This window comes from Sinocyclocheilus rhinocerous, unplaced genomic scaffold (genome assembly GCF_001515625.1).
Source record: "Sinocyclocheilus rhinocerous isolate Xijiao unplaced genomic scaffold, SAMN03320098_v1.1 scaffold1004, whole genome shotgun sequence".
Taxonomy (NCBI): Eukaryota; Metazoa; Chordata; class Actinopteri; order Cypriniformes; family Cyprinidae; genus Sinocyclocheilus; species Sinocyclocheilus rhinocerous.
In genome coordinates this window covers 2,099,606-2,125,854 of record NW_015627248.1, presented here as the reverse complement: position 1 = coordinate 2,125,854, position 26,249 = coordinate 2,099,606, and the positions used below count along the sequence as shown (strand labels likewise).

Below are 26,249 nucleotides of genomic sequence, written 5' to 3'. Positions count from 1 at the left end.
TCCTTATTTGGTCATGTTCCTGTCCTCGTTTAGTTTGATTATGTTCCATTGATGTCACCTGTGTTCCTCTGATTGCCCTGTGTTTAAAAGTCCTAGTCTGTTCAGTTTGTGTTTGTCAGGTCTACTCGTTCTCTACGTGTGTTGGCTCAAGCTCCTATTGTGGATTATCTCCTGAGTTTCCTTTATTAAAGACAGTTCTCGTTTACTCGTGCCTCCTGTGCTTCCTCAACAGCGTAACGTGACAGTAGCAATGGCTTATTAATATTACTGTTTTTACTATATTTTTCATCAATTAAATGCAGCATTGGTGAGCATAAGATCCTTCTATCAACAACATTATAAATCTGAATTATTGCAAACGTTTGACTCCTAGTGTGTATATAGATGTATTAAATTAATTATAAAAGTACATTTTAAAAGATTCTTAATGTTTAATGCCATTACTCCAGTCTTCACTGTCACATGATCCTTCAGAAATTTTTGCTCAAGCATTTGATTTGGTGCTCAAAAAACATTTCTTATTATATAAGCAGTATATCATGGCATCATGGTTTATGGTTGATGACAGAAATGGCGAATGATGAGATCATGAGAAAATGCAGCTATGATCAGAAGAAAACAAGACAGAAAAACATTATATGGCATCTTAGGTCTTCCATATCAAAATGTCAAATGCAAAATAAAAATAGTGGTCTTAAAGTTTTGAACACCATTGTATGTACTAAATGATGCTTGCTTGCTCACTAGCCTCAGTGTAATCAATGTTTCCAAGGTTTCTATGTGTATTTAAAGGCCTGAAATTCTGTTCCATGACCCAATATAAATAAATACATAGAAATAATTGTATCATTCAATCTGGTATCAGGGTCTCACAGGAACATTTCTTAGACCTTAAACATAAACCGTTTTGGGTGCCAACTCAATGTGATATAGGCCCTATATGTTCTGCCATAAAAAGATGACGAGTCAGTCTGTTTGCACAGATCGTCTCTGCCATAACTTCACACCACTGTTTGAACTGTAGACAGCGGGAGAAACGACCTCAGAACTGACTTTGTGTGTGGGCCCTTTGTGTTCCTCAAACTGCAGACAGGCAGGAGAGGCCCTCCGCCACCCACGTCCCCACGGCTCCACTGACAGCGCCAATTTATTGCGTACATTTCGTTCACTCTGGCCTGTGACAGGCTAGATTTATCACCTCGCTCTGGCACGGTTAAGCCTCATCGAAAGACCTGGAAGGTCACACTAAAGTCACTGGCCCTGCCTGCACTGAAAAGAAACATTCCTGAACCGTAAGGAGGAACCTTCAACCTGCCCTGCTATCCATCGGCCCCATAGGCAGGCATCGCTCATATAAACCCTCTCAACCGCGTCCAACAGGAAACTTTCAGTGACCCTCATGACTGGAAAAAGCTAGTAATTAAAAAGCTCTTTTTCGAGAGTGAGGGAGTGGCGCAGGTCCAGCCGAGCAGGTAGTAAATCTTGCGTTATCAGCTCTCAGGTGAGTGCTGGAGAGGTCGGGAGGAGGGATGCGTGGGTGCGCTGGCTCCAGACAGACCCGCAGCACAGATGAGTGGAGTAAGTGACGGGCAATTACTTGCTGTGTTACTGCTCCCTAAATAGGGCTGATGACAGCTTTGGACACTCTTCTCAGGTAGCGTGAAACTAGATGATCATTTGCGTCCAAGGCCACCCTCTGCGCCCTTCCGCTAGCGATGCGTTGAGAGATTGACATGCTGATAGCAAGTGGAACATGCCAATATATCAACACATAGATTAGTGAACCTTAGTGTCATAATGCATAAAATTAAGTATACAGCTGCCTCAAAAGTATTTGAACATGGATGACTCATTTAAAAATGCTTGAATGTCATTGCATTAGATGCAATATATCAATCCCACATCTAGTTTAACAAAAAGATCCCTTTCTGAAAAAGAAGTGTGCTTAATAAACTTTTGCCATGCTTAAAAGATGTAGACTTATTTTGATGTGTTGACTAACATACTGAAGCTCATGTTAAGTACTCGATTGTACGATATTACTGTATTGTACTCGATATTAAACTTAACATATTTTAAATGTACTAAATAACAATCTTCACTACAAATGTGTAATTATAAATATATTGTAATAATATCTGGCATACAGTTAGCACAAAGTATATTCTTTTAAAGTATATTATTTCTGTAATAAATATTATTTTTAAAAGTATGCTAAAGTGTAGCTACTTCTTCTTCACAAGGGATAGCGTCATTTTTACAAAAAGTTTGTTAGGTTTAAAATGCACTATAGAACAAAAAAGTATTTAGACACTACACCTGTGGAACACCTGTGTAAACTGACTTCATACATCCACTAAAAATGTCTAAAACACCAGTTGATTAAATGTCATTGATCAAAAAAGACACCAAAATCATTCTGAGACACCTGCTTTGATAATTTGCTATTTAATGCAATTAAATGCATACTATTTATGTCCAAATACTTTTTGGGGGCCGCTGTATATCACTAAATATTTAATACTCTTTTTTAGGTGTCCATGTTGCCAGGAGTGAAAGGCCTTGAATGGTTTTGGTCTGATGGGATGTCCTTTCTGGTCTCTGAACAGGAGCCAAGCTACATCCATGGGCCATTATTATATCTTCATTGGTCACCTTAAAAATATTTAAAAATACAGTAAATAATTTCTGTTACATAGATTTTGGGAACATGTATCCAATCTAATACATTAAGCACCACTATGCTATTGCTCATAGTTACTAAAGCCCCTAATATTTAAAAGTTATTTGGTTGCACAACTTTCAACTTGTAGTAGTTGTACAATCAAATAGCTGTTATTGTTTACCTGGAATAAGAGATCCTTGACTCCTCCACCGACAGAATCCTTCTGTAAAACTGACTCAGCCATCTTGTAGACACCAGATGACACAGGTGGACGGCATATTGGTCTTGGGGAACATTTCTCTTGTGGTACTGAGGTCTCTTTGAGTTGGCCCCTGAAGGAAAATACACATGAGCATTCCTCTAAGTAGTTTTCATTCCAAGCCTATGACTTTACCCATCAAAATGTACTAAGAGGAAATGCTAAAGATTTCCCCACTGCAATGAGACTCAATACAATATACCATCGCCATAAGCTCACCGGGGTTTGAAAAGCAAATAAATGTGTTGCTCCTACTGTATGTTGCCTCTGGGGTTTCTGACAGCTCGCATGCTGACGCTGTCCCTAAGCAGTTTCGGTAATATTGCACAGTATATTTACATTGACATGTTTACATTGACATGTTGTGCATGCAGTGGCTCTAAGAAGTATTTGGACACTTAAGCCACATTTAAATGTCACTGCATTAGATACAAAATATCAAAGCAAGCAGCATTTATTTTAAAGGAAGATACCACATCTACTGTATCAAGTAAAACATTTCACACACACACACAAAATATGTGTTATGATTTACATGATAAAATACTAAATTTAATGTTCAAAATTAACTATCCACTAATATAATAATAATAATAATAATAATAGCTCACGAAAGTGAATTTGTTTGGAGATGCCATTTAAAAATAATAAATAAATAAAGCTAACATCATTAGAACAACTATGTAACTTCTCTTTCCATATATATATTTAAAAAAAACTACTAACCTAATAAAATAAAATTAAATTAAATTAAAATTGAAAAATAAAATAAAAACATAAACAGCTAATCTCATCATCAGAGCTGTAGCTGTGTCCTCCTCTTTCTATATAAAATAAAAATATATAAATTAACAAAAATAATCAACTATTAAAATTAATATTATTTAAAAAATATTAAAATAAAAAATACAATAAATAAAATACAATAAAATAATATAGAACAAACAGCTAACCTCATCATCAGAGTTGCAGCTCTGTCCAACTTTCAAATAAAATAAAACTGAAATAAAATAATCAAATACTATTAAACTAATTAAACAAATAAAATTAAATAATCAGCTAACCTCATCATCAGGGCCACAGATGTGTCCAACTTCTCTTTTCATATAAAATAAAATAAAATAAAATAACATAAAATGCTAACCTTATCATCAGAGCTGAATCTGTGTCCAGCTTCGCTTTCCATAGAATGTAAAACTTTTTGGTCAGAGTAAGTTGCACCACTATCATCCCTTGTGTGCCCACTTTTCATCACTGCTGTGTTTGCCAAGGTCTCATTTGGCGCCCTCTGCTGGTCAACCTCATCTGGCAGCTCGAGTCCAGCAATAAGTCTGGCTTCCTCCAGCAGCTCAGAGCTGGATTTGACGCTTTGGATGTTGCTGGAGCCAGCGCTGCTGGTGTGACTGATGTGTTTAGAGAGAGTTTGATGTTTATGAGGCTCCCCAAATGTTTCACTCTTTCCTCTCTGCACTCGTCTATGCCCATTCTGTGCTGTATTCACAGAGTCTGACACCTCATTGTCATTACAACTGCCCGAATCCGGCCGGTTCTGTCCTCCAAAGAAAGTGGACTGATGAGTGCTGGAGGTTTTCTTCTCCTCACCTGAAACCTGCTGAGCAAGTGTGCGAGGTTTGTAAGATCCACCTGCTGATAAAGGCCTCTCTGATCTGTGCTTAGCAAGAGGTTGCGGCCTTTGGGACAAGGATACTGCTTTGGTGGTCCCTGCGAGAGAGGCTATGACGGGCTTTCTGACAATCCCATGCCTGGCTTTAAGTTTTGGAAGAGCCATTGTGTTCACTGATTTGTCTACGGAGGAAATGTTTGGGCTTGTGCTCTGACCCCAGCTCTTTCTGTAGGTCTTTGTTGAGACATGGATTTAGGGGGCAGTTTGCAGAGGAGAGGAAAGTGAAAGTCTATTTGAGACTCAACACAGCTGGGTTTTGTCAGGATGCGAGGGAAATCTGTGATGACAGGGCTCACCTGGCAAGGTAAGAAAGAAGTCTTCTTCTGTTCTGATTGGTTTCATAAAGGTGCTTCATATATTGGAAATCCTGGAAATGAAAAAGATGATGGACGTTTAGGAAACAAAAACAGTTAATCATATTAAATATTTTTTTAAACCAAATATGCTTAACATTGGGGAAAACACACTTTTTGCCTCATTTCTGAAAATTTTTGCTTCAGCATTTGTCTCAAGACTGGTAAAAGAGCTAGATCTGCAAAATATTTTTTAAATAATTTTTAACGTACATGTCTTAATAAAAATAATCAGCTAACATGTCTTAATTCAGTTCTATCAATTGAATTTTGTAATGATGTATGCTTTATCCTCATTTTCAATTCTGACGCGTATTAAATAATAATCATTATACATTATCTTTACACGTTTGTGCTACTTATAAAGACAAAAATTTGTAAACATTTTCAAACTGTATTTTACCGCTCAAAGCTATAACAGTTCAACGCTATACTGTTAGTTAGCCAGCTAGCTTGCTCTCTCAACAAGTTGCTTTTTATCATGCTGTGACACAACAAATCTTAAAGGGGTCCTATTATGCTTTTTCAACTTTAGTTAGTCTGTAATGTTGCTGTTTGAGCATAAAAAAAGATCTGCAAAGTTATAAAGCTCAAAGTCCACTTCAAAAGGAGATATTTTATTTAACAGAAATCACTTTTCAAAAACTACAACGAACGACTCGTTTGGACTACAACACGCTCAAATTGATTTGATATTGATGCAATATTTACACTGAAGTTTGCAGGCGGCTATGGTAAGGGGCATGACATTTCCCGAGTAGGCGCCGAGTGGTGCCAATCACAACACACACTGTCCCAGCTAACCAATCACAGCACATTTCGTATTTCAGAAGGCGGGGCTTGATTTTATACAGGAACTATTCGAGCCGTTCATGCCAGACTGGGGAGAGAGGTGTTGTAATAATGTAAAATATGTGAAAAATAATGTGTTTTTCGAACAACCTAGTATGAGAGCCTGTTCTAGTACACCCCCAAAACTAAGACTTTGTAAAAGAGCATAATAGGACCCCTTTAACAAAACATTTAAAAGTATTCTTTAAAAGTATCTTACCTTTTCATTGATGTATTCCCGCCTTGAAAATGCACTTCATATAAAATTGTACCGTCTGAAAAATAACTTCAGCTTTTTACCTCAGAAACGCCACGTAGCGTCTCCTAGCAACCGTTTGTAGCCGTGCGCGTGCCAGAGCTGCCTGCCAGTGAAAATCTGCACATGGAAATATTCAAGTAGATCATTAACCTGATGTTAATAATTGTTATTTTTTCATTTATGCATTTTTATTTACGCATGTAGCATTCTGTGTTTTGCAGACTTCAACCACTCAAATGTTCAGATTTGCCACAACAACAAAAAAGGAATCATGTGAGCTTTAGTGCAAACATTCCCTTTCACTCACACACAATCTTAAAACAGAGAGAAAAGAAAATGAATTAAATGTACATAAAAAAATAAAAGTTTCAATTAGAATGAAAATGGTTTTACATTCTAAAAAGTACTTTTTATTTTCTGTCTAAAGAAAACCATATTTGAAACCCATTGATCTGAAGAGCCTATACCTCTGAGCTATAAATAAATATTAGCCAGTTTTTATTTATTTTATAAATCATGCATTAAATCTACTGAGAAGCCAATCATGATCATGAATCATGAATCTCTCTCTCTCTCCCTCCCTCCCTCTCTCTGTCTCTCATGGGGGCTTTGACATGGTCTAATGTTCTTTGCTTCAAGGGCCATTTCATTCCGTCCTGTGAGGAATCGATCTGTGCTCTAATGGTGTGAGAGATCACTGGAGATAATCCGCTGTAAGTGGATGATCAGTGCTGTCATTCGCTCATTAGCAGGTGTACAGTGGGAAATCTGACCTATTGTTTATCTGAGCAATAAAAGGAGGGAGATGGTGGGTTTTCCAGGTCCTCCCTAAATGCAGGACTCACTTCCAAAATGAATAGCTTCCAATGTTATTACAAGTTGTTATTAATAATATTTCATCTGCTATTCTGTGAATTTTGTTCAGTTTTGGTAACACTTTTAAGAAAAATACACTGATTACATGATCTGTATTACATTATTTAAACAGGCCTAGTTCAAATTGGTAGAATTCATACATTTTCACACAATATAATATTTAAATATACATGAAACAGCATCCACATGTATTCTTTTGTTAACATTTTATAATAACTTTATTCATATCTATTATAAAGTAAAAATGTAATGTTAAAAATGTCATAATTTGGAATTAAATTGGAAAATGATTGCGACTCAGCATTAATACTTTCAAGAATATCATTAATCAATATTATTATATTAAATAATGCTTTACTGTATATAGGCCCAGTAAGAAATGTTATGACTCATATATATTTTGCATGAACATGTTAGCATTATATAATGTTTTGAAGGATTTAAAAAAGTATTATAAAGGTATTATGTATGCAAGTTAAACAAATATAAAATATTACTATATTACATTAACATACATATATTCCCCAGATCACAAACTAGTTCAAATATCCTTAAACTTGTTACTTCACCTGAAAATTAAAGGAAATGAATTGAAAATGTATAACATTCCAATGTTAAATAATTCAGTCCTTAATTAAATAATTATAAAGTCTGACTGTTATTTTGCAAAAAAATTAAAATAGTTAAATAAATGCAATATGCCAAAAAAATTTTAGATTCTTCGGATATGCAGTGTTATGAAACATAATGCGTTTATTTCAGTAGGGTTGATTTTTTTTTTTTACACCTGTGAATAGTCTGTGCAATAAAACACACGGGCATTCCTGTTTAAAAACAGCAGAGAAGACGTGTTCCTGGAAGAAGGAGAGAGATCCAGGCAAATGAGACATAGAAAGTGGGCTGTACCGTGCTCCACGTAACAGGCAGGTCTCCAGTTGAGTCCCAACATTTCCTCACTTTACTCAAACCCGCGCACACCATCCCACCAGTGACTGCGCGCGGTGCCAGGACGCACACACACACTTACACTCACTCACTCACTCACACACACACACACACACACGCTCGCTGAGTCTGCGAACTGCATGTGCACGAGCTGCGGATTTCCTCTATAATGTTGGGCGCAGTGAAAATGGAAGGACACGAAACTCCAGACTGGAGCAGCTACTATAATGATGCACAAGAGGTGAGAGACGATTATTACTGTCACGCTCAGCTGCTGGAATAGCCAGAAAGTTTGTAGCTGCATGCACGTGAATGAATGCAACAGCAGATTGAAACCGAGTGTTATGGTGCAAACCACTTTGTAAAAGACTGAAGAATTAAATATAAAATATATTCCACTGAATTGTTGTCTGTAGCTGAGAAAATATTAGCCATTGATCAACCCACTTGGTGGCAGTAGTGATGCTATTACAAGTGGGTCACAATAGTCTGATATTGGAAGAGTTTAGCAAATATAATTGTCTATCGAATTATAAACTATTTCAAATGATTAGCTGACTAAACTATTAAATTTATATACAAGATTCTATTTTGTCTCGTTTGAGTCAGTGCAAAATTGCATTATTAATTCACTTAAATTCTATAAAACGATATAAAACAAAATACGTCGCGTGCATCAGCGAATGCACATTTAATATTTCGTTATTTTAAAAAGAGCAACATAAAAACATGACTGGATACATTTAGATTAAAAATGTAAATGTTCTCACTTTTTTATATATTTTTAATGGTCTGAAATTACTGTATTGTTTTTTTTTTAATCATAACTAATTAAATCTGTTAACTCTGTTACTATTTAAATAACGAATTATTTTTTTAAATGGGGAAATTACATTATTGTCTCAGAGAAAAGATGCAAAATGGCATTCAAAGTGCTGAATACAAATATACTACAGTACTAAAAGCCACGATTTATTTATTTCAGGTCTATTCTCCCATGACGAACACCAGCATGAACGCTGGGCTGAGCTCCATGAATAATATGAACAGTTACATGGGCATGTCCACAAGTGGAAATATGACTTCCAGTTCTTTTAACATGTCCTACGCGAACCCAGCGCTGAGTGCGGGACTGAGCCCGGGCACCATGGCCGGGATGCCTCCGGGTGCCACCGGCGCCATGAACGGGATGAGCGGCTGCGTGTCGACCATGGGCACCGCGCTCAGCCCGTCCAACCTGAACGCCATGACGGCTCAGCACAGCTCCATGAACGCGCTGAACCCGTACTCCAGCATGAGTCCCACCATGAGCTCCATGACATACGCGCAGCCCAACCTGAACCGGGCCAGAGACAACAAGACTTTCAGGAGAAGTTACCCGCACGCCAAGCCGCCCTACTCCTACATCTCCCTCATCACAATGGCTATCCAGCAGGCACCCAGCAAAATGCTTACCTTAAGTGAGATTTACCAGTGGATAATGGACCTGTTCCCCTACTACCGTCAGAACCAGCAGAGGTGGCAGAACTCCATCAGGCACTCGTTGTCTTTCAACGACTGCTTCGTCAAAGTGTCCCGGTCGCCCGACAAGCCGGGAAAAGGCTCCTACTGGGCTCTGCACCCTGATTCTGGGAATATGTTTGAGAATGGCTGTTACCTGCGAAGACAGAAGCGCTTTAAATGCGAAACAAAGTTGACAGACGGAAAGAGGTCAGACGGAAAGCGAGAGCAGTCGAGCGGCTCGGGCTCGCCGGCCAGCGACAGCCCCAGCACCAAACCTTCCCACATGGACTCGAGCTCCATAACCTCCTCGAACCAGTCGTCCAGTCCTCCCAGTTTGGACCACAGGAGCGGTAGCACCGCCAGCTCTGAACTGAAGAGCACCGGCCCACAGGTGCACCCCGTGTCCACGTCCCTGTCCTCGCTGCACTCAATGGCCCACGAACCCCAGCTGCACCTCAAAGGAGACCCCCATTACTCCTTCAACCACCCGTTTTCCATCAATAATTTAATGTCCTCTCCAGAGCAACAGCATAAACTGGAATTGAATTGATTTTTTTAAAAACTAGATATTATTTAATAAGAATAGGCTATCTGATTTTCTTCATTTCGATAAAAAATTTTTTTAAATCTATTCTATTTATTCTTTTGCATTTGCATTATTTTGTCTCCAAGCTATTAAAACGATGCATGTTTAATAATGACTTGAAATAAAATAGAAATAGATGAAGCCTTCAAAATATGCTCTCTGCTTTCAAAGCCAGCTTTTGGCTGAGCCCGTCTGGTTTTGACTTGCTGTTGGTAAAAGACCAAGAGAAAATCCAAGTCTAACACACGCGCAGCCTCAAAGACTCGCTTCATAAAAGATCCGATCTCGTTTTAAATGGGATTTTAAACAATATCATAGAGAGGCCAAATCATCTTTTTGTGCAGCGTAACCTACATGATGGGCACGTGAACCTGAACAGATTTGACTTTGATCATGGTATTTTGTATACACGCATTTTGGCTGAGTAGCCGTGAAATTCATTTAATTATCTTGTAATTCCCCCCCGATGCGTAAATAAAATGGATAATTGACTTCAGGCCTGATAAATCTCGATATGTGCAGCCTATAAAATAAGGTTATATAGCTGATATTTGTGCTTTTTTATTTTTAATTCGATTTAAAAAAATAAAGAAAACATTTTCCCCCCAAAAGTAGAGTCTGGTGCAGACGATTTATCTGAATTTGAATTAGAGCTCGCGACAGAAATATTTGGCCTGGTGAAGATGGTGAAGTTAATAATAATAATTGCAATATTCGCTACTGAAATTTGTAAAAAAAAAAAAATATATATAATAACAAAATATTAGAAAATAAAATTGGACTTTTTATTTTGGAACGATCCAATATTGTAAAGTTTAAAATCACACGTTTAAATACTTGTTTAAATAATCTAAGTTACATTCTCTCGTGCGCACGACATAGTATGCATTATAAAACCGATCGTTTTATATTTTATATATATAACTAAAAATGTCTGAATGTCTAACAGAAATACCTGCTCACACATTAAAAAAAAAATAGATCATGTCGGGTTTATGGGATTGATTAAATAAAATGCAAATTCAAATAAATTACAAATAAAGTAGCTACTAATTAAAAGTATTATACCATTAATTATAATAATTTTATTCAGCTTATTATGCTCGATAATGTACATAATTTAAAATAACTAGCTTACACGATCGAGTTCATAAATCACATTGCTGTATCGCTGTTTTTAGGTGTGATTTGATTATGTATATTTGGTTCTCAGATAATCAAATGCTTTATCAGAAACATTGCTTTATTTAAATCATTTATAAATCTTTGTGACAGAAACAGTGAGTCGAAATGATCGACTTTCGTCAACGAGAAGCTGATGGTAATGAAAGCAAAGCATTTTTAATGTGCGCTCCTGAAAATCCAAAAACAAACCAACAGTTTTCAAAGGGCAGCGCAGAAATATTTAACCCATTTTAGGGAAAACATCTTAACGAGTGCGTTGACAGGGATAACAAACTGCTCATTTATTTCCCATATAATCGTATAATTTAAATATGCCATGTATAGCCTAATTTAGATATACAATAATCTGCATGGGAATTTTATTGTTTGTAACTGACGCAGTGAGTGTGCAATATTTGACGGTTTTATTTATAACGCATTTCGACATTTATATGTTGCATTGAACAGTTAGTGTACATCTTTAAACAAGCCGATCAGCAGGCAGCGTTCAAACTTATGTGGCATTTCTCGTTCCCCCATCAAAAGCTCTGGCGCTTTCTTCAGCCTTATGGAGCAAAATTTCGACAACAATACGCACGGCCCTTTAGTTCAAAGCGCCCATCAGCGGGTCTACCCGTAGACCTTTCTTCTCCCTCTTTTCATTCTGGGTTTGGAAAAGCACTACAGGGCCAAGGCGCTCCTAATACCTTCTGATGGGGATTGAATTAATTATCTCCAATAACACAATTGTGCTTGGCCAACGAAAAGAGCAAAGCAATACCCCTTCAGAATCACACACACGAAAGAAAGGGCCTTTCAAAGGGCGAGAGAGAAGAGGGAGAGCTCTCTATCCGACATCAGCTTTAGAAGCAGCTGCTTTTCCATTAAAAATGATACGGGAGAAGTTTATTAGAGCTTTGTGGCCCTCTAATATGCATCGACCGTGTCAGGTTGGTGGTCTCGCACTCCCCTCGATGGTGTTTCGTGTCTTCATTATTCTACAGCAGGGGCTTTTGGATAGAAACGGCCATTGGTTTCGTTGGAGTTTCATTGGGCTAATGCATACTTGTCATTATTATTATCTTTTAAATTTTGTATAATTTATTTATTAAACTATTCTAAGAATAATGCATTTGAAATAATGCAATATTTCAAATAACGCAATATTTCGAATGAATAATGCGAAAAGTCTTAATTTGCACTCTTAAAAAAATAAAATAAAGGTTCGTTATTGGCTTATAAGGTTCCATGAAGAAACTTTAACATCCATGCAACCTTTCTAAGGTTCTTTATAGCAAAAAGGTTCTTTAGATTATATAAAAAATAAAAAAAAATCACACTAATAATAATAAAAAAAACAATAAAAAAAAACAATGGTTATTTTAAGAACTGTTCACTGAAAGCTTCTTTGAGAAACCAAAAAAATGATTCTTCTATGACATTGCTGCAAACAACCCTTTATGGAATCTTCAATTAAATTTCATTTCACTTAAGCAAATAAGCTTAATTAGGCTATTACGAAATTTCACTCTGGTCTAAATTAATATTAATATCATATATTTTGAATTTAGACTAAAAGGTTTTATTCTATCATTTATCAGGCCAAATATTAAGGTTATCCAAATCAATCATGCACAATTTTAACATGACAACTAACACAAATTTATCAGCTTGATCAGAACCTGGGAAAAGTAAAAACGTCCCATAGAAAATGTGCACTATATTTGTCTGAATAAACAGCTACTATGAGAAGGACAGAAGCAGACAGAGAAAAAGAGAGAGCTTGAAATATTTGGTGTCGTTATAGCAACCGGATCAGTGGTGCTTTTCTCTGAGGGTCATTCAATATGTGCAGCCAAAACACGGTTTTAATTAAAGCGTATAAAAGTTTTTTTGTAAGTCGATGATCACGCACACTGAATTTGGGGGTGGTAATGGGGCATTTCACTCCACATGCCCCAATAAACACAGCCTCCAGCCTCCACACCCACTCTGAACATCCACATCTCAAACAGATCACTTACAACACGCACATCTCAAACAAATCATTTAAGAACGCACGTCTCAAAACAAAAGTTTTCGGTCCGAGAAGAAAAGTTGCACCATCAAAGGGCAAGTGTTTTCCATAGGGATGTGGTGGGACACCCAGGTTGTGCCATCTCCACGGTAACCTATAGGAGGAAAATCGACAAGCTTGTCCTGGTGTCGGGCATTTATTTGAGGGGAGGGATACTCAGCGGCACGTCTGGCCTAAACAGCCCTTTCTTTATTCACCAGTGCATCTAACATATTTCTGAGTACATAATCGATCAGGCTGAAGAGGAGCTCTGCTGAAGGACGGACAGGGAAAGGCAACATTAAGCATGCTTATATAATTGTTTGGGGTATCTAGTTGTTGGTAAAGGTCGACAGATCTCTCTGGCTCATTTTATGTTTGTAAATTATCAGCATGCAAAGCACTTCCCATTAAACACTCGCAACACATTCTGAAGTATTCAAAGAATCAGCAGGGTTTTTGTACTGTATTTTATATAGACTTTAAATATACACAGACCTGCCATTCCTGCAAGATACTGTATATCTGATTTTGCAAGTTGGGCTATTTTTTTTAAACACTGTTTGCAATAAAAAGAAATTTGAAGAACACATTAAAAAGTATTAAAGGTAAAGAATAATTGCAAATATTTCAATATTTCACCCAGCACAATATTTAGTGTATAAAGAGCATTACTTATGGGTTTGATTGAATAGTTGTGTTCAGAACACGATTATGTCGTTTTAAAATGAATTTTAATTCAAAACAAATTTAGAAAAAAAGAGAAAAAAATAAGACTGATAATTCTCCTCAAAAAGACTTTCATTTCATATTTACTCAAAGTAAAACACATATAAATAAGGGGGTTTTAAGCGATACATTTTTTTTGAGTCATGTAAAATAAACATATTTAACAATTATACAACTGCACAATTTGATTTGATTTGATGATTTTATTATAATATATTTTAAGGATTTATCCTATAATTTCTATTGTCTATATATCTAAAAACACTAATTGATAAGCACAGAAACAAATTATTAAATAACATTTAAGAGTAAATACCAAACAAGCATTTATGATCATAAATACTGACTGTATTATCTGATACACTGCATATTGTTGTTATATCTCGCTTTATTAATTGGGGAAAAATTTTAAATATCTATTGTCCAGTTTGTCCGCCACCAAATCCAATACAAAACCCCCCCAGCCTGATAAAAAAATAAATAGCTGGCTTTCTATGGAAAATAAAGTCTCAGTACCTCACAAAGTAATTGTCCAATCAAATCTCCCTTGTTTATTAACCAGACTTAAAGTAAAAATCGACCAAGAGGAGAAGAAAGAAAACCTTTGGAGTAGCAGATAGGGTGTGGAGGTAAAGGGCTGGCAGCAGTAGTTTCATTGGTGACTGCAGAGAGAATGTGGTTAAACATTTACGATGGCGTTTCTGAGCCTGGGCTGGAATGAGAACAGGGCTGAGAGAAACAACGCCACTTCCAGCCTGTGTTTGCCCAGGCCAGGCTTCGGCTGTTTGCTCAGAGTTAAACGCTGAAGCCTGGTCACCAGATGTGGCCGTCTGCTCGGGTCGCCCGGCGGCCAGTCAATCAGATGACTTTTCGGACGCTGCCAGTGCCCACTTTCTTCCGTAACACCTCCACCAGCCGCTCCAACCTGAGAAAGGAAAATCAGAGAGAGGGAAGGCAGAAATAAGTGACTGTGTAAATGAAAGAAGAGCAAGACAAACGCAGGCCAGCTCTTAGCTGTTTTCTCCTCACACAAGGGCGCTCTTGGAGGAACGGAAAGATACAGAGAGTGGATGTAGACACTTCTTAAAGTGGGTGAGACATCCATGCTGGTGTCAATGCCCAAATCCTCCAAATATCCGCCTGACTTTACTCCGGCAAACAGAAGCCTGTGTGTGGTGTCATGTGATTGGTCGGGGTGAGTAAACCTGTGCTTATGAGGGCGATGATCCCACAGACTCTGTGGAAATGGAGGGAGATCTAGAAGGGTGAAGGGATTCTTCAGGAACAAATGAATAATGGGGAATGAAAGCAGACCTGCTTCTCTTCATCCAAACAAATGCTGGTTCCGCTCCAAAAAATACACTCTTCAGAAACTTTGACATTACTTCAAATTATGTTATACTATGCAATCAATAAATGAATAAATAAATATATAATAAAAGTGATAATAATATGACAAAATAGATCAAATCAGGCCTCTTAATTTATCTTACTACAATTGAAGCTCACTTAAATTTACATTACTTAAAAATATGAATATGAATTAGAGCAAATATATCCATTTTTTTTATAACATTCAAGCTATATGAAATATTTTTTTAAATCAAATTATAATTTATATATAAATTTTGTGTGTGTATATTCCAAACAAATTTGAGATTTGCTTATACATTTTATTTAAATTTAATGCATTATGTTTGTTATGTGTATATATAAAAATGAATAACCGCCATATAGACATAAAAAAACCTAATGAAAATGACAAAAAAGCCCACAACAAAACCTCTCTCTCTCTCTCTATATATATGTATATATATATATAAAACATACATCTTAAAACAAACAGAAATTAAAATGCATTTTATTTAATGTATAAGCAAAGCTCAAATTTGTTTGGGTTACAATTTCTCAATTAAAGGTGACGACAAAAAAAAAAAAACAATGAAAAGAAAACTGCATAAATTTCAATAATTTATTTTAGACAATGCATAAAATAAATTACAAGATTTTTACACTTTATGAAGAAAACATTGTGCCTCTCAAGGCTTTAGCCATTAGCACAATGCTAGGTGGGTGTGATTGCTTATAAGATCCAAGTCTCTATAATTCTTCAGTACTTACTCAGTGATCTGAAAATCAGCCTTGTAAGTTAAGTATTTAATAAATTAATTCATTACATAAAATAAATGCATGCATGACAAATGTAGAAGGTTGTAGAGAGCTCAGGATTGTTAAATCCAAGCTTTTTCAAATAAAAAGAGCCGATAACAGAGTTCAAGCAACAAAGCAAGCCCAGCTCTATCAGAACCTTCATAGCAATCCTGATAAGACGTGCTTAGCATAGCCAGTGCTAGTATTGTCTACTGAGGTTTCTCAGTCTTATCAAGTGAGCATATGGGAGTGGTCTGACCCAAGCTTTGCTCCCGCCGAAGTCTCCACCTGTTTTCCAATACAGGGAGATTGAAGAGCTGCCGCAGGACCATATGCATTTCTCAGAGGCGCTCTGTGGCCAAGAGAAATGCATCACTTTGGAGCAAAAGGGGGGAAGACGAGGGGGATGGCATGGTTCAAAACAGCAGACTAATATTTATAAAAGGTCACTGTTGCTAAATGAACAGCCACGCACATGAGCATATATACATATACAAGCAAACAGCCTTCATATCACACGCGCAATCCACTTCCACCCAAAACACACAAACATGCAGACAGACGCCACAAGACTGTCTGTCTCCTCCATAAACATGCACGGAAACACCTTTCCCCATTGTGTGCAAATTTTTTGCGTTTTAAATATATTCATTAGCCTCCCTGTCATGTTTGCACAATTAACAGGTCTGCCTTTCCGTGGCAGGATCTCCAAGGTGTGTCTGCGGGCTGGGGAGGTTTTGATGAACACTGTTTGCAGAGAGTGGCCGTAAACCCAAACATACACGCCAGGGAAGAGCCGGCGAAAGCGCAAATCCCGATTAAGAATTCACGGAGTCGCAAAACCAACAATTCCAGCTCAAATAACACAGAGTAAACAGCAGTCGTGCATAAATTCTAAACAACAGCACGTTTTATGTATGGCACGACAACATATCCATGTTTCAATGCAAAAGAAGATCCTGTTCATAATCTATAATTATGCCACGACGACGTCTGACAAAAATGCTTACATGAAATGCTATAGGATCATGCTGATAACTCAGGCCGCTGTAGAGGGATTTTTAGTGGTACACAAGATGCAGAACGGCACAAAAGCAGGCCTGTGACAGACAGAAGAGTCTGTGAGGCAGCAGCATGATGGGACCAGTGTTATTTTAGTACCAGTTTTATAATTTTTATTAATAGTATAAATTAGTTATTATTTTTATTTTTAAAAATATTTATATTATATAAATATTTAAAATATATATTTTATTTATATATAGTTTTTTTATTAATATTCTGAATTCGTTTTTATTTTTATGTTTTCTTTTTTCATTTTCATTTTAATCAACGTTTTACAAAATTTGTTCGTTTTACAAAATTCATTTTTGTCATTTTTAGTAGTTTTTTTTATATATATATATGTCTATAGTTTGTATGAACTGTTACTTCAGTTGTAGTTTTAGTTATTTTAGTACATCCGGTTAAACTACATGACAAATGAGAAATGTTGCCAAGGCAGCTTGCTGAAATAAAATAAGTTTGTTTTTAATTTATATGCATATTATATAAACATTAAAAATATTAAAAATATAGTTTTTTATTAATATTCTGAATTAGTTTTTATTTTTCTATTTTCATTTTAGTAAAGTTTGTTTTTGTCATTTTTATAAATTTATAATGGACTAAAACATACACTGTTTCGGTAGTGACATGAAAAATGTGGGACACATTTTTTTTACATAAAGTTATAAATTTATATATATATATATATATATATCATATGTCTATATAGTATTATTAATTTTATTTCAGTTGCAGTTTTAGTTATTTTAGTACATCAAGTTAAACTACACGAGAAGTGAGAAATGTTCCCTTGGCAACTAGCTGAAATAAAATAAGTAAATTTGTAATCAATATAATAAAATTATAAAATAATTTAAAGTGTATTTTATTTCAAGTAACATTTTTTTTAATGGATTTTAGTTTTAGTAAATATCCCTGTAGTCAGTAATAACCCCGGATGGGACGTACCAGCCGCAGCCCATTTGTGGCCCATCGAGCCAATGAAAAGGTCCTTTGTGCGCTTCTCACGGCCAAATTTGATTCAGCAGGTCATTAGACATTCAGCTCAGCTCCTCCATCAATGGGCCTGGAGGAACGGCACTCAGGTGCCACATTCTGGGCCGGCGCTGGGCTTCCTCCTCCTCGGTTCGCCCCGCTGTGGGAGCCTGGAGGCCGATCGCATCACCCCTGCATTCTTCTCACTGTCATGCGACGAGGCCCACGTCAGAGTGGCTTCCCACAGGCCGCCCGGAGCCCGGTGAGTGCATGACATCCATCTGAATGTCAGCTAGCGGTCAGGTGCGACCGGCGCAGATACCGCAGACGATCACAGTTGTACACACACATAGATGCTGATGCTCTTGTTATCCTGCTCTATGGAACAAAATAGCTGTCACCTCAACTCTAACCATCACTACATGAGGGCTCGCTGCAAGAAAATGTGTTGTTTCAAATTCTGTCACATTTACTCACCCCATAAACTCGAAATAGATTTTTTCCCCCTGGAACACAAAAGGAGGACTTTTTAATCATCTTAATAATTCACATTATTTTCCATATAACAGGTTATTCACTCTCAGAAAAAAATGTGCATAAATTGTTCGTTTAGAGTTACAACAGCTCGTCACTGTGGCAACACCACTGAATGGACAACTTTATACTTTATTTACCCCTAAAAGGTGCATAGTAGTACCTTAAGGGTACATATTACTACTCTATGGTACAACTATGCACCTTTTAGGGGTAGGTGCAAAGTTGTCAACTAAATGGTACTGTCTCAGTGCGAAAATGCACATTTGTTCTGAGCAGTTTTTTTTTTAGTTAACTAAAACTAAAAACAGTGCTACTTTAAATAAAATAAAATATTTTAAAACCTTAATCTTATTTTACTTCAACTAGTTGTCATTTACTTTTAGTTTAACTTGATGTGTTAAAATAACTAAAAATGAAATAAAAAAGAACTATTACAACTAGACATGAAAATATAAATAACAATAACACAACAAAATTGCAAAAAAAAAACAAAAAAAAACTGAAATACAAAAATAAAAACGAATTCAAAATATAAATAAATAAATGTTATCTCGATATTAAAATAACACTTCTGTGAGTGTACAGTAATCACAGTTGTCAAAATAAAAAACAAATTTAAATAAATAAATAAATAAAAATCAGAAAGCAACAGAAAAGTAGTCCACGTGACTCGTGTGCTTATTCCCTGAAAACAGTCATGGTCACTATGAACTCGAAATGTACAAAAACAGAACTCGTCATCATATATAAATTTATTCTATATAAACAGATTTGAAATTCTGTGAGGGTGAACAAATAATGACTGAATTTTGTCTTTGGGTGAAGTACTCCTTTAAATGCACAGTTCACCCAAAAATGAACATTTTGTCATCCTTTACTCACCCTCATGTCATTCCAAATCTGTTTGACTTTCTTTGTTCTGTTGAACACAAAAGATGATGTTTTGATTTTTTCCCCCCCCATGCCCCAATGAAAATCAGTGAGTTTCAGAATTCTTCAAAATATCTTCTTTTGTGTTCCACAAAACAAAGAAAGTCATGAGTGTGAATAAATGATGTTCATTTTTGGGTGAACTATTCCTTTAAGAAATGATTTGGCACTAATTCAGGGCCTCAAGCAATAAATAGCATGCTGATTCTCAGAATACAGGGAACTTGTTAACTTCCAGTAATACTACACAGAGACTCTTCCAGCAGTCCTGTGCAGGGCTGAAATGAGCAGTTCGACTCTATGCAGCAGACAGTAGTGACTCACACGACTGAACCTTGCACTCTGGACGCCGCTCGGTCAGACCAGTGTACACAAACAAGCTGCTTTAATACACACTTGCTGTCTATGAGAAGACAGCAGCACCGGTCAAAGCAAAGTGCATTGTGGGATATGGAGTTTCATGTCATGCATTTTGGGATTGAAATCCTTCAGAGCGGCATGTGTAAACAGTGCACTGAAGTTCTGTCATTGTGATGGGGTGGTGGGGGGTTCTCTCTGTGTTTTGAGCACCCCCTCAGCTCAGCATCTCCACCCCCTTTGGTTAATTCATCATGTAAATAGATCAGCAGGCCGGCCTGTGTTTGCTTTGCGTGGGGAGCGGGGAGCCCCCCCCCCATGTGAGCAAGACAAGAGGGAGAGAGAGGGAACATCTCGTTTTTATAAATGTACAGAACAGCTCAGGAGGCCAAGGTTAGAGAAACTGAGAGAACACGCTTTAAGAATGTCCAACAAGTGTAAGAATATCTCCAAACAGGAATAAACAGGCTTCTTTAATGGAACACAAAAGTGGAATTTTCTGAGAATGTTCATGCTTTTTTCAATGCAATAAAAGTGAATAGGGATCGACACTGTCAAATTCCAAAAATGACCAAAAAGCATCATAAAAGGAGTCCACATGGATTTGGGATTATGGACTACTTTTGTAATGCTTTTATGGTACTTTTTTGAAGCTTGACAGCATCTATCCTCATTCATTGTCATGGAATGAAAAAGAGCAGCATGAACATTCTGCATAACATCTCTTTTTCTGTTTCACAGAAGTCATACAAGTTTGGAACTAATGAAGGGTAAATGAGAAAATGAAGAGTAAATGAGGACAAAACTGTCATTCTTGAGTGAATTAACTTTCCTAAGAACCCAAATCAAAATAAATATTAAAAAGAAAACAAAAATTCAGCAACCATTACTCCTGTTTTCAGTGTCACATGATCCTTCATAAATCATTCTAATATGCTGATTTGCTGCTCAAGAAACATTTATTATCATTATCAATGCTGAAAACAGTTGTGCTGATTAATATTTTTGTGAAAACCAAATATATATATAGACTGGTAGTTTAACATGATTTTGGTATATTAATTAAACTTTCCCATGTAAAAACAGACAGTGCACATGTCTGTACTCACCTCTGCACTTTCTCATTGGCCTCCCTCTCTCTCTCCTGGGTCAGACATAGTTGGGTCTGAGCACTCTGAAATTCTGCTGTCAGCTGCTGCAGACAGTGCAGCAGGGGCTGAATCTGGCTCTGGCTCTGGCTCTGGCTCTGGTTTGAGGTGGCAGGAATGTCCAGACTGGTCTCACCAGCCTGATGCTGCAACACACTGAAAACACAAAAACAGTTTTGATACCTAAGTGTAATTAGTGATAGAGTGATTCATGAATTGGCCATGTTCACTTGGCTGCTTAGAAGAAGTGCTACCAAATCTTATGTCAGTATTCAAAAATTATAACTACTACTTGTATATTTTTTAATATTTGCATTTTGAAATGTTTTTGTTGCTTCAATAAAATATAAAATGGATACTTTTATAATACTTTTAACCATTAAGAGTTTACCATATTTAAGTTCATTCAGCAGAATTCTGCATATTTTCCACTTTATTCAATATAAAATAATGTGAAAAAGGGCACAGATTATGCATGGGCCACGTTTTGCATTTAAAAAAACAAACAGTAATTTCAATTATAACATCTACATTTTATCAACAAAACTTACACTCTAAAAAGTGGTTAACTGCATTTGCTAACTTTTAGAGCTATATCTAGCTAGTTTTATTTTGGTAAAAATTTATGTATTCAGGTTGATTCAGCGATATTAACTTGACCAGTTTTAGATGTTTAGGTTACCATGTTTTCGGTCTGTTCTAACAAATGCAGTAGGCAACACAGATTATATGATTGCTTATGAATTAAAAAAAATATTAACTAATATGAACTTTGTATTAACTAATATGAAATTTGTAAGTGTGTCAATTTCCAAGTAATATCAATTTTAATGCATATAAAAACTACACAACGACATATCTTTGTTATTCATCACACACTTCAACAGATCCTCAGGAAAGACAATCATCAAAATTACAAGAACAATATAACGGCTGACTGACGGTGTAGCATCAGGCTCATGTTTCATAAAAGCCAATGGTCACATTTCTTACACAAACATGAAACTTGACCCAGAAACAGTGAGAGCATGCTTGCAGTTTACCTGGAGGTGGGAATCATAACTCTATATCAACAGACACATCTAATATTCAAAACGGAATGTCAGTACAAGAAACAATATCTGGGGCTAATAATTCCTCAGAATGTCAGCGGAATACATTAGCGCTCTCATGGCGCTGCATCCAACTCGAGGTGAAATTCAGACAGGTGTTTTTCAACAAGGCGTGAGATAACGAGGGTCAAGATAAAAACGGAAGGGTAGGGGCGACGATTAGAGATACATATCAGTCTAACCAACTGTACAACTTCCGCCAAAAGCTCCTATGAAGTAATCGTCATAAATTGAAATGCCACTAACTGTCACAAAAAAACAACAAATCAACTTCTTGAGAAAACAGACGTTTTAAACGATAAACATTTCTAATGAAAACATGATGCAGCTTTCCTGTGCAATACAAAGCCACCCAAATTGCTGAAGTGTTGCCAAGGCATTCCTGTATGCCTTGACATGGCATTTACAGTTCAGGTGATTGCGCTCATAAAATGCCTGTGCCAATGTGCAAAGATGGTTGTGTGATTTCAGAGCTGCATGCAGCAGGAAGAGAGGGTGTGGCCATTTGTAACTTGAAATTGCGAGGCTTCCGGTGTCATTCACTTCCAGCTGATTGGCTATTAAAGGCACAATATGTAAGATTTTTTTAATTAAAATATCCAAAAACCACTAGAACAGTGTTATATATTTTGCTGACTTGTGTACTTACATTATCCCAAATGTTTCGAAGAATGTTTAAATTGTAACAGTTTAAGCAATTTTAACTAGTGACACGGACCGTGTCCATTGTGTCGCCTGCCAATGACGTCATACACACTCCATTTCCGGTTTTGTTTTGTAGAAAACATGGAAACACCAAAGACGCTTTAATATGTTGTGTGTTTTATTAGACAGGTGACGACCGCACAGAGTAGCATTATAACAGAACTTTCAAATGTATCTAGTATGTTAAAACAGCGCTGCTTTACCCCACATACGCACGACCGGAAGGAGCCGAAGCAATAAAGTGTGGCATAATAAAAGCTCCGCTGCTTTCGAGCAGTGTGTCACTCTCGTCGCTCATTAGCAATTGCTTCAGCGGCCTCGTTTCGCTTCGACGGCTTTCCGCCTCACTCTGCTTCATACTACGATGTTAATAAATCTTTAATACATTAGCTCATCCATGAACATGAATTCTGCCTGAGTCCCGTCGGATTGCTTCGGCTGTGGGGATGAAGACGACAACTCCCATGATTCCACACCCAGTCACGGCGTCATCAAACTACACCTTTGCTTCTTTGTTTGTTTTGAATACGCGCCCTCTAGCGGTGAAAACTTACATATTGTACCTTTAACCTTTTTATTGTTCATCAGCTGGAAAAGCTCATTTTGAAAGTGACTTCAATGATATTGTTCCTCTGTGCCATTATTGTTATATTTGTGGTGTGAACTCTTCTATTCTTTTAAGTTTAGAATGATTTTTTTTTTTTATCTTTATCGTTATAGTCCTTGGTGTGAAAGGGCCTAAAGTTGCACATTTTGAGGTTTCATTCATGAGACATGTCATTTGCTTCCAATTATTTTACCTGTACAAAAACAGTCCGTTATAGTGCTTTATATTGCAAATTGGTATTTGTTATCATAATATTTGAATTTATTATCACAATCATAAACAGACTGGTTTATAGCTCAAACTAAGTTTGACTGCACCTAGTTGTTTTTCTAGTTAATTACCTATAGCGGGTAATAATCTTTCTTGCAAAATAAGATGGATAGACTTCCTTGGTTGCTGTGTGGTTACGAACTGTAAGTCTAATAGATTTTGTCACCTGTTTTATCGTCTGTCAAACGAAAAGTAATTTTGTCTCCCCTTATAATTTTCTATGCTTAAAGGTGCTTAAAAAGCTGTCAACAAACTGCAGAGGACTTATATGCTTTAATATGACACAAAGAGCACGGAGATGTCAATATCAGACCTAAATAATGATAACACCTGCTCCCCTTTTTATTCAAGCAGAAACAAGATGAACGGCTGTAATAACACACACACACACACACAGGTACACCGCGCACACCTGCGACCACAGACATACAGCAAACCTCAGCGCTATTAAGTGGGCATTCATATTAGCCAGGGAAACAATGCATTTAGTACAATGCCACGATTAGCTGACAATACAAAACGTCTGTCTGGCTCACATGCTTGCATGTGTCTATAGTGACAGAGACATCAAGATTGATGGCAGCAGCTTTTGTCTTTTGGCTTTAGCCAATGTGCCTGTGTGTTGTTGCCCTAAAGTCATATTACTCATTCAGTCTTGCTAATTAGTTCCAGGAAGGTTTCCATGTCAGGCTCTTCTTTTATTTTTTTTATTTTTTAAGGCAGGAGGTAATCAATTCTGATGTGATATTGATGGTCGAGAAAGTGATGTAAATTTGTGTGCTTTGTTTAATTAAATGCAAACATATTAGGTACAAAGGTCCAATGACAGTGACAAACAAGGGCAGAGAAGCATTGCCACACTATGGATTATCTTATCTAAGTCTGCCCACCCCCTCACAGACACAACTGGTCCATACTGGTCCCTACTTTATGAGGATGAATATAGTAGGATATATGACGTTCCTGTCCCGCTCAGAGGAATGGAGATGCTAGTATGCTGGAGGTCCATAAACAGGCATATAAACGCAACCTGTCTAGTACACAGTTCTCAGTTTAAATAGAAGCTGTGATAGATGTGTGAAATTATATGTGATTATTCTAAACTCTTAAAAATAAAGGTTCAAAAGGGTTTGCAGCAATGGCATAGAAGAACCATTTTTGGTTCCACAAGGAACCTTTCAGTGAACTGTTTGTAAAAGAACCATTTTTTTTTTATTAGTGCAAAGAATATTTTAATAACCTGAAGAACCTTTTTCCACTATAAAGAACCTTTTGTGCAATGGAAAGATTGGATGGATGTTAAAGGTTCTTCATGGAACCATAGTTATAATTAAGAACCATTATTTTTAAGAGCGTACATATAAGAATTAAAATTTACTGAAAAACTGACTAACCCTCAGGACATCCAAGATGTAGATGAGTTTTTCTCTTCAGAACAGATTTAGAGAAATTTAGCATTATATCACTTGCTCACCAATGGATCAGTAAATGGGTGCCGTCAGAATGAGAGTCCAAACAGCTGATAAAACATCACAATAATCCACAAGTAATCCACATGACTCCAGTCCATCATTTAACATCTTGTGAAGTGAAAAGCTGCATGTTTTTAAGAAACAAATCCATAATTAAGGCGTTTTAACTTTACAGTTACTTTTGGCTTTTTGAGTCCATAATCCATAATAACACTTCCTCCGGTGAAAAAGTCCATCCCCTGTTGTCCTCTCACTTCAAAAACCACCAACATATTTGTTAAGAACTGTTTTGGACTCTTTTTGCTTGTAAAATGTACTTGATCTGTGCATATTTCTCTGATTCAGAAGAGACTACTTCTTCACTGGAGAAAATAATATTATGGATAGAGGACTCATATTTTATCCAGAAGCAATGGTTTGAAGTTAAAGTGGCCCTATTATGCCATTTCGAATATTGCCTTTCATTCAGTGTGTAATGTAGCTGTATGTGAATACAAACGATCTGCAAAGTTGTACAGCCAAAAGTGCACGATAAATAGTTATTGTCTCCCAAAAGAAAGAATCGACTCTGAAAAGCCTGAATGAGTCTTTAGTAATTTGAATCCCACTTCCGTGACGGCTACACATCATGGGGTAACATATTTGCATAAGGCCCCGAATAACTTCACCTGCCCTCAAACACGTCATTTTTACTGACGACCGCTTCTCTAATCTCGGTGAGTACAACACAGAATTCACAAAATGCTTGCTTTTGAAAGATGGCTCAGTACCCAGTTTATTTGGACCCGCTGGCTCCACTGACTCCCAACTTGTAAGTATGATAAATAATAGATGTTTATATTTTCTATCGAGCATTCAAAACATGGAACTATGGCAACGGGCGTATCGTTTCTGACAGGTGCTGTACGCGGTAGACCAATCACAACAGACTGGGCCATCTGACCAATCAGAGCAGAGTAGGCTTACAGAACAGAGGGGTTTAGAGAGACTGAATCTTAGAACTGCTT

General features: G+C 36.8%; 1 protein-coding gene across 1 annotated transcript; it reads left to right on the top strand.

The window, feature by feature from the left end:
* The first annotated feature begins 7,865 nt into the window (after nt 1–7,865).
* LOC107725870 (forkhead box protein A1-A-like) lies at nt 7,866–9,925 on the top strand. The gene is made up of 2 exons (XM_016535277.1): nt 7,866–8,113; nt 8,858–9,925. Exons 1-2 carry the CDS (start codon nt 8,042–8,044, stop codon nt 9,923–9,925), a joined length of 1,140 nt encoding a protein of 379 aa, XP_016390763.1. The 5' UTR covers nt 7,866–8,041.
* Nucleotides 9,926–26,249: the final 16,324 nt, after the last annotated feature.

Excerpts from the sequence above, each read along its gene's own strand:
- LOC107725870 (XM_016535277.1), top strand. The coding sequence starts at position 8,042 with ATGTTGGGCGCAGTGAAAATGGAAGGACACGAAACTCCAGACTGGAGC. Across the intron at positions 8,114-8,857 it reads ACTATAATGATGCACAAGAG|GTCTATTCTCCCATGACGAA; the intron begins GTGAGAGACGAT and ends TATTTATTTCAG.